The following is a 15,344-nucleotide window of genomic DNA, read 5'->3' on the forward strand; positions in this document are numbered from 1 at the left end:
AGAAGAAAATGGTGTGATATCTACTAGTTGGACATATATCTTAGACTTGTAAGAGAGAACTTTTAATATTATTACTATATATAACTTATTTTTCATTTTTTATTTGATATGATGATGACATGAATTGAATGAAACAGTAATGATTAATGTAGATAAGACATTGAAACACGCCTAAACTATAGTGAAATTGATAACTACACATTTAAACTATGCCCATATGACCAATGATTAATGTAGACAAGACATTGAAACACACCTAAACTATAGTGAAATTGTTAACTACACGTCTAAACTATGCCCATATTACCCGCTGGACTTTCTTTTTAGTATTATTTACCCCTTTGCTAATAGCTTTGGTAAAGAAAATAAGTAAAAACTTAAAATATCCATACCCGCACCTATACAAGACCAAAAAGAGGGGTCTTAATAATTAGAATATACTGCATTAATTACAGGAATGTTGGTGGAAAAATAAATTACAGGAGTGTAAATAATTTACAAAAAATTACTTAATTTAACATCGTGGAATCTACATTAACCGCGGTAGTTCACAGAGGTTGCATCGGTAAGTGGATGGTAACTGGTTATCCGTGGGGTTCGTGGCAAGTAAGAAATGAATTATGACGCGGTCAAAACTCAAAATTTTTGTCCCATACCCTTCACAATTTTTTTGGTCTAGAAAGTAGAAACTCTAGTGTCATTTTTCCACATTCGTACAAAAAAGCTCTTACCTTTATCTTCTTTTTTTCATTTATCAATAATAATACTTCATCTTCAGTTATACTCTTTCCGTTTACAAAAACATCACCACCCTGTAATAACAATACTCTAATCATCTTCACAGATCCCAATCTCACATCCTTTTCTAATTTAATTTTATGTTATTCGATTTAATCATATTGTTTGGATTGAAGAACAAGTTCAGCTCGAGGTAATAAACGATGTCAGGGATATGGAGATGGAGAAATGTAAAATACACACAAGTAGTGCAAAGAACAAGAATAACCACCTCGATTTATCGAAACCAAGAAGACAACCAACGACAACATAGGAATTATGTGAATTGGTTACACGTGGGTTCACATATGAAGCGTAGAGAATCACTAATTGGGGTACAGGAAAGGTACAAATGGGACCGAGGTGGTGGTTCTTCAGATGAGTATAGAACATCACCAAGAAGGATTAGGGCTGAAGCTTATTGTCCTCGTTGTTCTAAACATATGGATCTTTTGTTTAGTAATCGTCATCATCAACTAATTCCTCCTTCATCTAATAATGATGATTATGACAAGAATAATAATAATAGTAATAGTGATTCGAAAGAAGGGGGTTCGGGTCCTTACCAAGCAGTGAATCTATGTCCTAATTGTAAAACAGCTTATTATTTCAGGCCATATAAGATGGCACCATTACAAGGTAGTTTTTTTGAGATTGGGAGAGTGAAAAGTAATGGTAATGGGAATGGTAATAAGAGAGTGAATAATGAGGACGATAATGGGAAAAGGCAAAGGCCGTCGTTTTGGGAGTCGTTGAAATCATATGGTGGTGAGCCACCTGAGAATTGGCCCCCACCACCACCGGGTAATGGGTTGGCGGTGCATACACCTCCTGGTCCACCATTTGCGCCTGGATTGAATCTGATTCGGGCTGCTGGAACTGAGGGGAAGAATGGTGGTGGTGGTGGCGCGGATGAGGGTAGTGGAGAGAAGAGTGGATGGGGTGGGTCGAATTTGGGGAAGAATTTGCCAACGCCAAAGGAGATCTGTAAGGGACTTGATAAATTTGTCATCGGTCAAGAGCGTGCCAAGAAGGTCCTTTTTTCATTTTCTTATTCTTTGAATCTGTTTGTCATTGTTTATTCAGTGAATTAGTCAATACTGAGAGTCTGAAACTTTAATCTTTAACTGTGATCATGCAACTGAATTATATGTGGTATATCTATTAGTTGTTTGTTCACTGAACTACACAAATTCTGAAAGTCTGAAACTTTAGTTTGAACCTGTGATCAAGAAACAGAATTGAGTCTATCTACGGGTGCGCAATCCAATTGAACTTTCAACTTGCAATTTCAATTAACAGTACTTTCATATTACTGATGTCTTTGTAACTGTCTTTGCTGGGAGTTTTGAGGGTGGACAAATGTCCCTTCTTCTCTTTTCCTTGAGAAGTCTGTTACTTTGGGAGTTTGAGCATAACATATTTCCATTTTTCATTTTATGCCTAAGGAGATGCATATCGTTCCTGGGAGTCAGAGAGTAAATTGGACTTTGATGTTTATGAGCTTCAGGCATAATCTTTTCTTTGTTGCTCTGTTTAGAAATGGACTAAAGGGTAGACTTTCTCATTGTTTGCACAATATGTTCTACGTGAGATAAATGCTTCGAATTTGTACTGTGTTTGCTTCGTTTTTTTCACAAAGTGATTCATTTGGCAGGTGCTTTCAGTGGGTGTTTATAATCACTACAAAAGGATTTACCATGCTTCATTGAAGAAGGGGTTAGCAATCCATTGATTCATGATATCTTTGTATCCTATTGAAAAATTCTATTATCTTTCTTTTTCCTTTCTCTTTTTTACTTTATTTTCTCCATATCAACCGTATACCTCTGTGTTAGGTCTGGAGCAGAATCGGCAAAGGATGATAGTGAAGAAAATGTGGAATTAGAAAAAAGCAATGTGCTTTTGATGGGGCCTACTGGATCAGGTAGAAATCAACTTTTCGTCTTGTACTTCCAGTCAGTTACTTATGCAGATCCTTTTTTGAATAAGAGTTACTTATGCAAATCCTTAACCTAAGAACCTTCAGAGATTGTCAGCTAACAGAAGTCTCCATACCGAAAGCTATCTGGCTTTAGTTTTTCTGAAACAGGAAACTATTTGCAAATCCTTAGTTGTTTTTGTGAATGTGCCTTTTTACATTCTGGTACTTCGTCTGTTGTTTCCTTAAACTTTTGTTTAGCCCTGGAAACGTTGACCTTCTGTCAGTTGATATTTTTTGTTATCAGGGATGTTCCAAAATTGAGAACCTTTATTGAGAAACTCCCTACTTACTGTGTCTGGAAAATTGGGGCTGTAAAAACGACGGAGATGTGGGAACTAGTGTTCCCCTCATTGTTCAATGAGAAATGATAAAAAGAAAAACAAAGGATGAGAAAATGTTCTCTCGTTGCAGCCATGATTCGTTCTTCATCAGAACACCTTGTCCACTATTTCTTGTTTTGTCTACCAACCTAACCAGGGCAAATTGGAGTTTCTTCTTCTTTTTCCTGTACTTATTCTTCAACAAGAGTTTAATTTTTTTTTGTAACGCAGTAAGAGTTGCAATAAATATAGATTGCATTAAGAATGTGCTCAGTTTCATTTTATGTTTTTTATTTGTACCTTCCTTAAACTAATGTGTGTTCTCACTAACCAATCATATTTTCTGTTGACAATTTCTTATTTGTGTGGAAGAAGTTGTGAAACTTGGAACTTTCTAACTCTGCTTTTGGAACAGGGAAAACACTACTTGCAAAAACCCTTGCACGTTTTGTGAATGTGCCTTTTGTTATTGCAGATGCAACAACCTTAACTCAGGCAAGTAAGATGCTACTTGATTTGAACTTTCCTCACTTTGATTGTTTCTGTTCTTATTTAATGAAGAATAAATGGTGTGGAGATTGGGGTGGTGGCGCAGTTGGCTAGCACGTAGGTCTCATAGCTTCTGAGTAATCCTGAGGCCAAGAGTTTGGACCTCTCTCACCCCATATCCAATTTACAAATTATTAAAAGGACTTGATCAAAAATGGTGTGGAGTCCATCCTTTTACTGGCAAGGTGCTTGCTCTTCTTTTCTGGCCCTTTTGCTGTCACTGACCATTGCTCCTCTGTAGCTAGGTTATGTCTAATTTATCCCGTTACTCAGTTTCATTCTCAATGCATAGGTGTTCTTCTCTTGAAGGTCAAAGAACATAGAACCTGAGTGGTTGTTTGGGAACTTTTGATATCACAGATCAGATATAATGGAACTCTAGGTTGGAGTTGATTTGGTTGAATATTCCCCAGTTCATGTTTGATCCTTGTTTGGCTAGATCTAAGTGTTGTGATTTTACCAAATCGTAGTTTGGAAAGTCATCTAATATAAAAACTCCACAATACCTCTATATCAATGTGTCAAACAGTACATGCCAATGCCATATAATGACTGATAGAATATCTCAGTAAGCTTTAATTTACAGGAAATATATGACAAAACAACAACAACCACCCAGTGTAGTCCCACAAGTGGGTCTAGGGAGAGTAAGATGTACACAGACCTTACCCCTACCTTTGTGGGGTAGAGAGGCTGTTTCCAATAGACCCTCCGCTCAAAAGAGAAGTATCGATTGTAAGAGAAGTGACAACAAATAGCAAGACACAAAACAAATGCAACAACAAATAGGGGAAATGATACTTTATTATCCAGTACAAATTTAATCCATTATTTATGTATGATGATAAATCTTTTTAATCGTAAAGAAGAAAAAAAAAAAAAAACATCTTCTTCTTGTGCTGGTGGGAGGTAGTACCCTGGAATTAGTCAAGGCGCCTGCAAGTTGGCCAAGACACCATGGTTATAAAAAAATGTTGGTGGCTTCACAGAGCTTCAATAACCAGTTAGCACGTGTGATGAATTTCGAAGCAATGCTAGAATATGGGCTGAGAAAGTACACTCTAGAAATGAAAGTAAAAGGACAAAGGCTAGTAGTGAAAATTCCTGAATCTGCTGTTTCCAGATCTCTTACTAGAATATGGGAAAAGAAACAGCTTTAGCTAGGATCATGTGCTTGCCACTGTGGTATACCGTATAGGGAACAGGCTGCCTGAGGGGCTGCAGTCCTCAATCCTTGGCACAATCTTGCAGAACCTTAGCTGGTTGCAGCTGCAAGTCTCTGCAGAATCTTCTCTTCACAGTCCATATTCTAGTGCTGTGTGTATACTTACTTTTCGTACTAGACTTCAATTATATTTTACATGAATCCTTCAAGGTAGAAAATAACTGCTTAAACAATTGCCAATAACAAACTGTTTCCATTTTGCCAGACCAAAATTGCCAATAACAAACTGTTTCAGAAATCACAGAAATATTTCTACTATCACATCTTTAAAATATTTCAGCTTGAATCAAGCTACCTCATGGAGAAAAAGAATTAGATTTTCCCCTTGCTAAACTATGATTAGAAAATAGGATCAAGTTTCTCCCACTATATCTGGATTTAAATTGTTCCCAAGCGGGAACACCTACATCTAAAAGATTGAAATGATTGCTATCTTTTTATTAATGCTCCAAGTGTGAGAATGTAAGCACAGCAGAATCAACTTGTAAATGCTATTTAGTTGACATTTCCACATGGTGCTCGTTCTTTCTTCATTTACTTTTTAATGTCCAACTGAGAAGCATTTTTACCTATCTTACAGGCTGGATACGTTGGTGAAGATGTCGAATCCATATTGTACAAGTTGCTTACGGTATAATTCCTATTAAAGATTCATAAGTTTGCAGATTACTGGCTGAGTTAAGCATGTGTTTGTTCTACATATTCTTGGTGCTCTGAATTGTGGATGTCTGCTGAAGAAATTTGTTTCTTCGGGACTCTTTTATTTTTTGTTTCATACGAGCTTATGAAATTCTGGAAAGAACTATTAGCTTTTAATTTAACATGCAGGTTGCTGAATTTAACGTGCAAGCAGCACAACAAGGGATGATCTACATTGATGAAGTTGATAAGATAACAAAAAAGGTGATCTCTTTTGCCTCTTTTTTGTATATTATAATTATTTATAGCTTACTTGAAGAAAATTTGTATGCCTTATGCTAAAGAAATTTGATCACTGTGTAATCTTTTTATCTGACATTTGAAGGATATCACAACTGACACCTATTTTATTCTTATGCAGGCTGAGAGCTTAAACATTAGCAGAGATGTTTCTGGGGAAGGAGTTCAGCAGGCACTGTTGAAAATGCTAGAAGGAACTGTGAGTGCTCTTGGTCTTGGGCCATTTATTAATTTTTTTTCTTTAAAATAATAAACAAAGTATTCATTGGCTCTCTTTGGCTATTAATAGCTTCCAGATTTGTGTTCAACTAGGTTCTTGCAGATAAGTCCAAAGGCTATTATAGGTTTCAGTTCTTGTATATTAGGGTAGGATGAGTTAATTTCTGCTGCAAATTTATTAGAAAGCTATTAATCAGGATATGCAATCCTATCTAAAACCACTATGTCTCAGACTCAAACAAGTTAGGTCGGCTATATGAATCCTCAATAACCACGTTTCTCCATTTAAATTCATCTCAGGCAAACATTATAAAATAAAAAGAATGTACTGGAAATTCTCGACATTTTCAACTGGCATAAAAATCTCTAATAGAGCTAAAAGGCTTCTAGAAAGCATAGGGACCTATAATAAACGTACTAACACTGAAACATACTCCTGGCTAATTGGTATTGCCTAAATGGATCTTTTTATTTAATTGTAAAATAAGAATAGATTCTGAACTGCAACCGCCATCTAATTAAAGGAAAAAAAATATAGACCTAGCACGTTTGGAAGAATTCAACTTTTAATGATCATGGTTGAATTGAAGACTAGTAGATTTTCTGATTGACACTAGTCTAAGATAGAATACATAAAAGAACTTGAACTTTTTTTGAATTGGTCGTGAATGAAATGAGAGCTCCCCTTATTGGAGTTCAGGCGACATTAAATAAGGAAATTTTGGATTAGACTATATAATATAAGGGAAGTTTGGACTAAGGTAAGATCTTAAATAAAGGAAAACTGCACATCTTTTTGTTTATTTTTGGTGTAGTTTGGAACTTGTAAATGAAGCTGATACAGTGTTAGACCTACTGGAATCCCTACAGAAAAAGTTCTTATATAAAGAAGTTACGTAAATTCTGAGATTCCTAATTATGACTGAAGTACAAAGAATATTCTACAGTATTAAGTTAATCACGTTAATGCATTTTAGCATATAACTAAATTAATTATCTCGCCCTTCAACATGCCCCTCAAACACGATGTAGTGAAACAAGTTGAGTTTGCAAATCATAACAGGAAAGTCCCGGCGAGTATGCTGGAAAAAGTTATTGTCGAAGAAACAGTCATCTTAATAGTATCGTTGAAATAATCTCGCCAAAATAGTGAACAATCACCAAAAAGAAAAGCATTGCTAGAATGCTTTCGTCTTAAAACTCGCAGGTAATTGCACAACGAAGAAATTGCTTTGTTTCTTGTATCACACACGCAAAGGAATTTATCAACTTTCATGGTTGATACTTACAATGTGTGCTGGATTTCTATGAATTTTTCACTTAAAAAAGATGTTTATCCAACTTTTTTCTTGTTAATTTTTATTTCTCATTTATGTTTCCCACGGTGTATAATCAGTGGTTCCGGATCTGTTCCCCCGCAAAAAAAAAAGGGCGTAGAATGTTACCTTCTCAAAAAAAAAAAAAAAAAAAAAAAAAGGGCGTAGAGTAAGCCTTGGTATTATTTATCTTTTGTCCTTAATTTTCTTGGCAAGTTCCATAGAGCCTGAAAATATCAAACATGAAAACTGTTCAAAGACTGTCTTTTCCATTTCGACATTTGATTCTAAAAGATCTTAGACGAAATCTTTGATTGTTATCATGTTAAGCTTCACTGTCCTCAATTTGTTTTCTTTAGTTTCTGTATTGCTGTAATCGTGATGCTTATCATTTGTGCTTTAAAAGTTTGGCAGTATTACGAATCTTGCTGCTATATCACTTAATAATTCTCTTGAAAACAGCATCGTCCTTAGCTAATGATGTAGGCTGCTGCCCTTGTTAACCAGCAATAACAGAAATATCTCTTTAATCCAGATTGTGAATGTACCTGAAAAGGGGGCAAGGAAGCATCCTCGCGGTGAGAATATTCAGGTAAAGTGGATGAGAGTGTGTTCGGTTCTTCTTTTCCCTTGTTACCATTTTCAGAGTTCCGCAACCTTTTTATTTTTTTGGGATAAAGTTATAATTTTACCCCTGTAAAAGGAAAACTCTAGTATACAAGACGTATACAGAATACTGAATCTCACCAAAAAAAAAAAAAAAAACATGAATTCTGCTGAGTGGTTACTTGTTGTTTATAGTCTGAACCTCCTCAGTGCTGAAGGTCGGAAAGAGATGTGTATCAAGTTTTGAAAGGTAGCCCTTGTAAGCAAGCAAACAACCTTTTATACTAATTTGAATATTGTTGGTGCTTTAAAAATTTACAAAACAACATAAATGGTTCCCAGAGCTGTACAACCATGTTTTCTATCTCTTCAAGAAACCTGTAAGTTCCTTTCCTTCAGAGTTGTGCAAGTTTAAGATACAATGTAATGTTTTACATAGTAATGCATGGCTACTGTATAGAGCCTGAATGTTTTCTCTCAATCTCAACATTATATACAGTCAGTTCATTGTTTGCAGTAAGCCGATGTTCTTTTGACCTGTCATTTTTTTATAACTCTACAACTGTGGATGTAGTAAATTGTACGGATCTGTCATTCTTTTATTGGGGAGATAGATAATAAGGTGAGGAATCAATAGGGATGGAGGAAAATTAGGAAGCATTGAGGATACCGATATTGAAGCATAGGGCAGAAAGTTATGGAAATTTGAGCACAATAAATATCAGAGACAAGGTGAACAATGCACATTTAAAGTAGGTGCAATCTACCAAGCAAACTATTTGATTCTTTTATTATATAAGGAGATACTCCCTCTATTTAAATCTTTTTGTCTGACTGTCCTTTTTAGTCCGTTTCGAAAGAGTGCCTCTTTCCTTTTTTTTGCAACTCTTTAATTCCAACTTTTCCACATGGCATGTTTAAGACCACAAGATTAAAGGCCATTTTGGTACATTCCACATATCTTTAATTTAAGACCACAAGATTCAAAAGTAGTCTTCTTTACTTTCTTAAACTCCTTGCCAAGTCAAAACCAGACAAACAAATTGAAATGGAGGCAGTAGACAATAAGGTGAGGAATCAATAGATAAGTTAGATGAGGCGACGTCCTATAGATAATGTTCCATTCAGAGATGTTAAAAATTGGATCTCATGCTCTGACTTAAATGTAGTGAGACTTGTTGTAGATGGATTTGTTGATGGTCAACATCCTTAGGTCCACTTCTAGATGTTAACAGGCATGTCAATCAGTTCAGACAAAATAAAGTCAGGTGCTACATGTAGACACTTTCTTTTTCTGAAGTGGAACCGTAAATACATCAATGATTTTTAGCAAATTTCATTAACAAAACCGAGTGTCTTTTATGCTTCACTTATTGGATTCTTTTTTATTTCTTCCCCTATGAATTTTCAAATAGTATTGCAACATTTATACAGATAGATACGAAAGATATTCTTTTCATCTGTGGTGGCGCATTCATTGATTTGGAGAAGACTATTTCGGAGAGGTAATTTTATTTTCTGAATTACTTTCTCTAAGCGCATCAGGAACTATGACTTTTGTGAACTATGATGGCTGACAAAGGGTTCCCCTTATTACAGACGACAGGATTCTTCTATCGGTTTTGGAGCTCCAGTTCGTGCTAACATGAGAACTGGGGGAATAACAAATGCAACTATAACATCATCCTTGCTAGAATCTGTAAGAATGATGATCTAATTTTAATTTATATTTTTTTTATATGCCTGAGACTATGAGTTATGACTTGTGTGTAATAGAATTTAATACCTAGTCAGCTGCTGTTCCTGAAAAAAAATCCTTTCATGTTTCCAGGCTGAAAGTAGCGATTTTATTACATATGGCCTCATACCAGAGTTTATTGGACGCTTTCCTATTTTAGTTAGTTTATCTGCACTGACTGAGGACCAGCTTGTTCAGGTATTTTTATTTTCTCTGTTGCTTTATTTTTATTTTGCTACTGTAATCATTTACTGCATTGTATATGGAAAGTAAGCTGCAAATCATTCAGAATTGGAGGTTGTCTCTCATTCCGATGGTTGTGCAATTGGTCTACTTCATAAGTTTAGTTTACCTAGCAATTGTGTTTTCCTTTTATCAGAAATACTTTATCTGGAATAGCTCTGTTATGATTTAAGCAGAACAAATATTGTTAAAGTCCAGTTGGCTCTCTTATCATCAGTTACCATGAAAGACCCTAGATTTATAAATGTTGAGAATGATTGGTTATTGGTTAATTGGCGTAACGTTTCTTAATATATCCGTTGATTAAATTTGTTAAAAAAATGTTACTATATCAACTGTTTTAAGTGTTAGAATTTTAGAAGTGTTCAAGTTCTTAAGTTAGATGTTTCCCTACATTGAATAAATATCAAATGTTTATTCTGGTTGATACTTATAGATAGGTTTCTCTTCTATCCATAAAATTACCAAGTTACCACTATATTCTCCTCTTGTTTTCTCAGTCGCCAGATTTATGTTCTTAAGTTCGATATGGCCAAAGTTTCTCTTTCTTCTATAAATGTACTATTCGTGTATATTTCGGAAACCAGATGCACCACTAGAATGCCTTGCGAGTGCTTGAGTGGCGCCGTTCGTATTTCTGTTAACTAGTCCCAGGGTGCTGTGCCTTCAAACTTTCACTGACCGTTCCGACGGCAACACTACTCTTCCTGTGAACATTTCTGTGGCACCATGCCTGTTTCTGATGACCGTACTGGTGTGGTCGAGTCTCTGGCAATATTTTTCAATCACTTTCCTAAAAACTTCCTATAGAGAATCCAATTAGAATTTTCCAGGATTTCCCAGCAACTTGGCCTGACAATGTTCAGGAGGCTTTTGGGTGGCTGGTCAGTATAGCTGTTAATTACTCTTTTGTGTTTTAGCAGAGTCAAATCCAAGTTGGTTTGCCCATGCTGGGACATTAGTATTAACATTAGAAATTGTAGTGTTCTGTTCTGAAGTTAGAAATTGCCCCAAGGTGGACAAGTATGTTTGTTGTGTTTTGACACCTCTAAATAGGTCTTGTCTTCATTAGATTATCAAGTTTTAAACACATGACTTCTCTTTTTAATTTACTCTCACAATTAGAAAATTTACAATGTATCTTAGTTCCAATTATACACCCCCTCAAAGGATAGTAGCAAAAGGCTGAGGCCTAATTTGTTATTGTTACTAGTCCCCCTGCCTAATTCTTTTTGTTCTCTGTTTCCTTGCTTTGATTGTTCTTCTCTTCCCTCATATTTTTTTATTTTTTTTGGTCTTGAAGTTCCTGTTTTTTTCCATATTATCAAGTTGGTTAACTTCATGTTTCTTTTTTCTGACAGGTCCTCACGGAACCCAAAAATGCTCTTTGCAAGCAATATAAAAAACTATTTAGCATGAATAACGTAAGTAAACTATGTTTCATTCCTCTTTTCTCACTCACACCCACCTCTACAACCCCTTACCCAACAAACCCAAGGGCCAAAAAAAACATGAACATGCACATCCTCGAATCCAGAAGAGAGACATTTGAATATATTACTCAACTGATTTGGACTTTCACATGCTTGTTTAGACTAAGCTACATTTTACGGAGGGAGCATTAAGATTGATTGCCAAGAAAGCAATGGTCAAAAATACTGGTGCTAGGGGATTGAGAGCCTTACTTGAAACCATCTTAACTGATGCTATGTATGAGGTAAATAAAATATGTCCAAATCTATTTCTGACAGGAGCTTGACAAATCTATAAGAGCATGAGCAAGTGTTTTTTCATATTTGATTCGCTTGATTGAATGTGCAGATTCCTGATGTCAAAGCTGGAGATGATAGAGTAGATGCCATTGTGGTGGATGAAGAGTCAGTAGGTGCAGTAAATGCACGTGGTTGTGGTGGAAAAGTACTTCGGGGAGATGGTGCTCTGCAACGGTATCTTGCGCAGGCACACTTGGTAGATAGAGTATGATCTGAACTTTCACTTGTTTAGTTTATTCTCTCTATAGCCCGTCTCTTTTCAACGTAATAATTCTTCTCATAAGAATAAGCTTTAGATTGTGTAAGTGGACATACGTGCACACTGTTTGACGTGTGGATAAATTCGATTGCCAGGAAAATAATGGTGCGGCCGAAACTGAGCTGCAGGAGGGTGAGTCTGAAGTCTCATCCAGAGCAATCAGCATGTAAGATTATTAGAACCACACTCCTAGGATTTCATACATGGTTTTTTTTTTTTTTAGAAAAAAAAAATTCCATTTGTTGTAAAATGTAAATTCATAATACAGGGTGTTGATCCCCTTGTAAAACATCATAGCAATCTGCTTCCAGGAAAGTCAATAGAAAATAGAAAACGGTATACAAGGAAAATGTAACCATTCTAATTTGTAGGCAGCAGTGTACCGATTCTTTGGCAATGAGAAAACTTTGATTCTTCATATTTCTCAGTGATTTTGTGAAGCAAGAGGTGGTCTCTTTCGTGGATCATAGCAATCAAATTCTATTGAAAGGCAAGAGTAATACCTAATACGGTTTATGAACTAGAGATAACAGAAACTTTTCAGACTGACAGGAATAACTTCTCACTAGTAGGAAGTTGTCAATTTTTCACAATTGCGGGAACAACTTTTCACGAGTAGAAAATTGACAAAATAGCATATTAAGCGGGTGTTTGGCTAAGCAGATAAGCTGGTCAAATTAGCTTAGTAGGTTCATCAATTCTCACCTCTCTATTGGTGAATTGGAGTGTCAAAATGTTATCTCTCTCTCAAAATTTTGAACATTGCTATAAGTTGTTTAAAGTAATTTCAAATGTGTGAGATAAAAAAAAAAAAAAAAAAAAAAACAAGGGGGTGGGAGGGAGGATGGTGATTTCAGATACTACATCAAGTGTGGGAAAACAAGAAAGAAATAATAGTGTTTTTATATATTAAGATGAGAAGAAAACTATTGTCATTCAAGGAAGACGTCCAAACGGTTAAATATTCTTTTAGTAAGAGTAGAGAAAGGATTTGTCTCGGCTAAAGGAAGTACAACAATAACCATGTCTATTTTTCAAATAAGTTGGGGTCGATTATAATAATTACTTGCCATGTTTCGTTTAATTTCATCTGACAGCAACATATTGCAAAATCAAAAGCAATAAAAAATATTATATATTTCCTATTGATTACACATGACGTGCATTTACTGATTTGATGTAAACATCGGATGTAGGTAAATCTTTACATATTGACACTGGAATATTAGATGCGTCCATGGAATTTGGTTGTTTTAGCGAAAGAATGCCATAACATCATTTCCAAGAAACGAAATCTTAAAAAGCAAGTGTTGATCGTCATTGCCCAGCGATTCTATTCAAAATTAACAATTGGTTAATTTAATAATCACTTACAGAGTTCTTTTATTGTTCAAAGTTATGACACAAATTTCACATTCTTACTTATTTCACTTTCCTCTGGAAATAAAATTTGATTGGTCATATAGATCAGTCCAATTACATATATTGCAAAAGGAAAAAACATGATGTTATTGAACAATTAAAAAGAGAGAGGCTGATAATCAAGAGGCTAAAATAGAAATTTAAAAGATCCAATAAATGAACACAGCAATATTTCTAAAACAATTCTCCAATTGTAGCAGATGTGAAGGACTTATTTCTAAGGTGTTCTGGGGTCTCCATTGAAGTCAATCAAACAAATTAAAGAATAAAATGGAAACTAAATCAGTACTTAATAGTGCCATTGCTCTATCCAAAGGATCAGAAGTAGTAATCACAAACTTGTTATTTCAGTATCTCTGGCCATATCCATCTTCAAGTTCCAAGCTCTCAAAATAGCGCCCACACAGTGACATAAACGATCTTAAATCTTGTTCCTTTGGCACATGAAAATATTCCATCTTTTTGGTAACCAGATCATAAGAGTAGACTTGCTTGAGAACACGAGTTTGTAAAACAACGAGGAGAAGCTTATCAGCATTCCAGATTCCCAACGGGATTGTCCTTTGGGGGAAAGGTTCTATAATGAATTCCTTAGTCCAAGAATATGGTTTTAGGCCACTAATTTTATTCCTCAGCATCCATATCTCAGTATCCCTAGAACCATCCTCAACGGAAACAATCATGGCAAGGGATCCCCTCAGAACCATAAGCCTTCTACGAACAAGTTTAAAATCAAATCCACGATCATCAGGAACGTCTACAAGCTTAAATTCGTCCTTAATCAAATCAAAACAGACAATACATTCCACAGAGAATGAATTAGCCAACCAATACACAAAGCCATTCAGAGAAATCTGAGGTCCCAAAGCAACAGTTTGGTTAAGCAGAGTGAACGGTATTGTTTTCCATGAACCCGAACTCAGGGTATAAACCCAAGCCAATTTCGATGATTCATCGTTACTCCGAGTCTCGAAGGGGACTCTCAAAATTTTATAGTCATTACTTTGTTGTACATAACCTAGTTTTAGATAAGTAGATCTGGAACCTAGTTGTAGATAAGTAGATCTGGTAAATCTGGAGCACTCAGAAGGTATATTAATGAATTTCGATCTCCGAGTTGCAGGATTCCAGAGAATGAGTACTGGTGAGGTATAAATATCCTTCACCAAACAGATTAAGCCATTGTAACAAAACACTAAATCCGCGTAATCCTTAAGGTCATCAGTACCAAAAGGTAAAGGCAATTGGTGGTTAATAGTGAAATTATATTGCTCAATGTCGCATGCAATGGGATGAAGATGGAGCAAAAAGAGATCAGGCCATAAACGGCTATGATTCTCCCATGCAATAATGGGTGAAGCAGGACGAGAGATTTGATGAGTAAGGTGTAATTTAATGAAATTAGGGCTTTTGAGGAAATTGTACCATGATTTGCAGACAGACCTAAACCGGAGCAACACCTTAACGGGAAGCCGTAAGAGTATCTGCACCACTGCGTCTTTCGGCAAATTGCAGGTCATGATTGAGTACTCTTCTTCTTCATCGTAGTTACTGTTATTTTGATCCGCCATGGAATTAAGCTGCAAATCCGTTATTAGGGTAAAATAAACGAAGCATACTAAGAAGGTGTTTGGCTAAACTTATAAGCTAGGTGAATTTGAGTGTTAAAAGTATTTCTCTCAAAATATTCAACATTGTTATAAGATTTCAAAGTATTTAAAACAATTTCAGATGTAAAATCACATCAAGTTTGGAAAAACGTAGAGGAAAATTTTACCTTTAAATATTAAGAAGAAAACTGTTTTCATTCAAGGCAAGAGGTCAAGTTGACGTAGGGGTCTATCTTGGCTAAAGGAAGAATTATTTTGTTATTATCAAAATACTATTCAACTATTTTCTTCATCAGTTGCTTTACTACTCTTCTTCCTGCTTGTCATTTTCTTTTTTAAAGCATATCAGAAATATAAACGATGAA

General features: G+C 35.5%; 2 protein-coding genes across 2 annotated transcripts; one reads left to right on the plus strand and one right to left on the minus strand.

Moving 5' to 3' along the window:
• Positions 1-689: 689 nt before the first annotated feature.
• On the plus strand, positions 690-12,367 carry LOC132052133 (CLP protease regulatory subunit CLPX3, mitochondrial-like). The gene is made up of 15 exons (XM_059443510.1): positions 690-1,811; positions 2,435-2,496; positions 2,616-2,704; positions 3,497-3,576; positions 5,436-5,486; positions 5,684-5,758; positions 5,916-5,993; positions 7,865-7,921; positions 9,370-9,440; positions 9,535-9,634; positions 9,767-9,871; positions 11,278-11,340; positions 11,511-11,633; positions 11,738-11,893; positions 12,043-12,367. The coding sequence occupies exons 1-15, from the start codon at positions 942-944 to the stop codon at positions 12,115-12,117; spliced, it is 2,055 nt and encodes a 684-aa protein (XP_059299493.1). The 5' UTR covers positions 690-941; the 3' UTR covers positions 12,118-12,367.
• A 1,349-nt stretch (positions 12,368-13,716) lies between these two features.
• LOC132053911 (putative F-box protein At3g10430) lies at positions 13,717-14,940 on the minus strand. The gene has a single exon (XM_059446004.1). It carries the CDS (start codon positions 14,938-14,940, stop codon positions 13,717-13,719), a length of 1,224 nt encoding a protein of 407 aa, XP_059301987.1.
• Positions 14,941-15,344: the final 404 nt, after the last annotated feature.

Source organism: Lycium ferocissimum, chromosome 4, assembly GCF_029784015.1.
Source record: "Lycium ferocissimum isolate CSIRO_LF1 chromosome 4, AGI_CSIRO_Lferr_CH_V1, whole genome shotgun sequence".
Lineage (NCBI taxonomy): Eukaryota > Viridiplantae > Streptophyta > Magnoliopsida > Solanales > Solanaceae > Lycium > Lycium ferocissimum.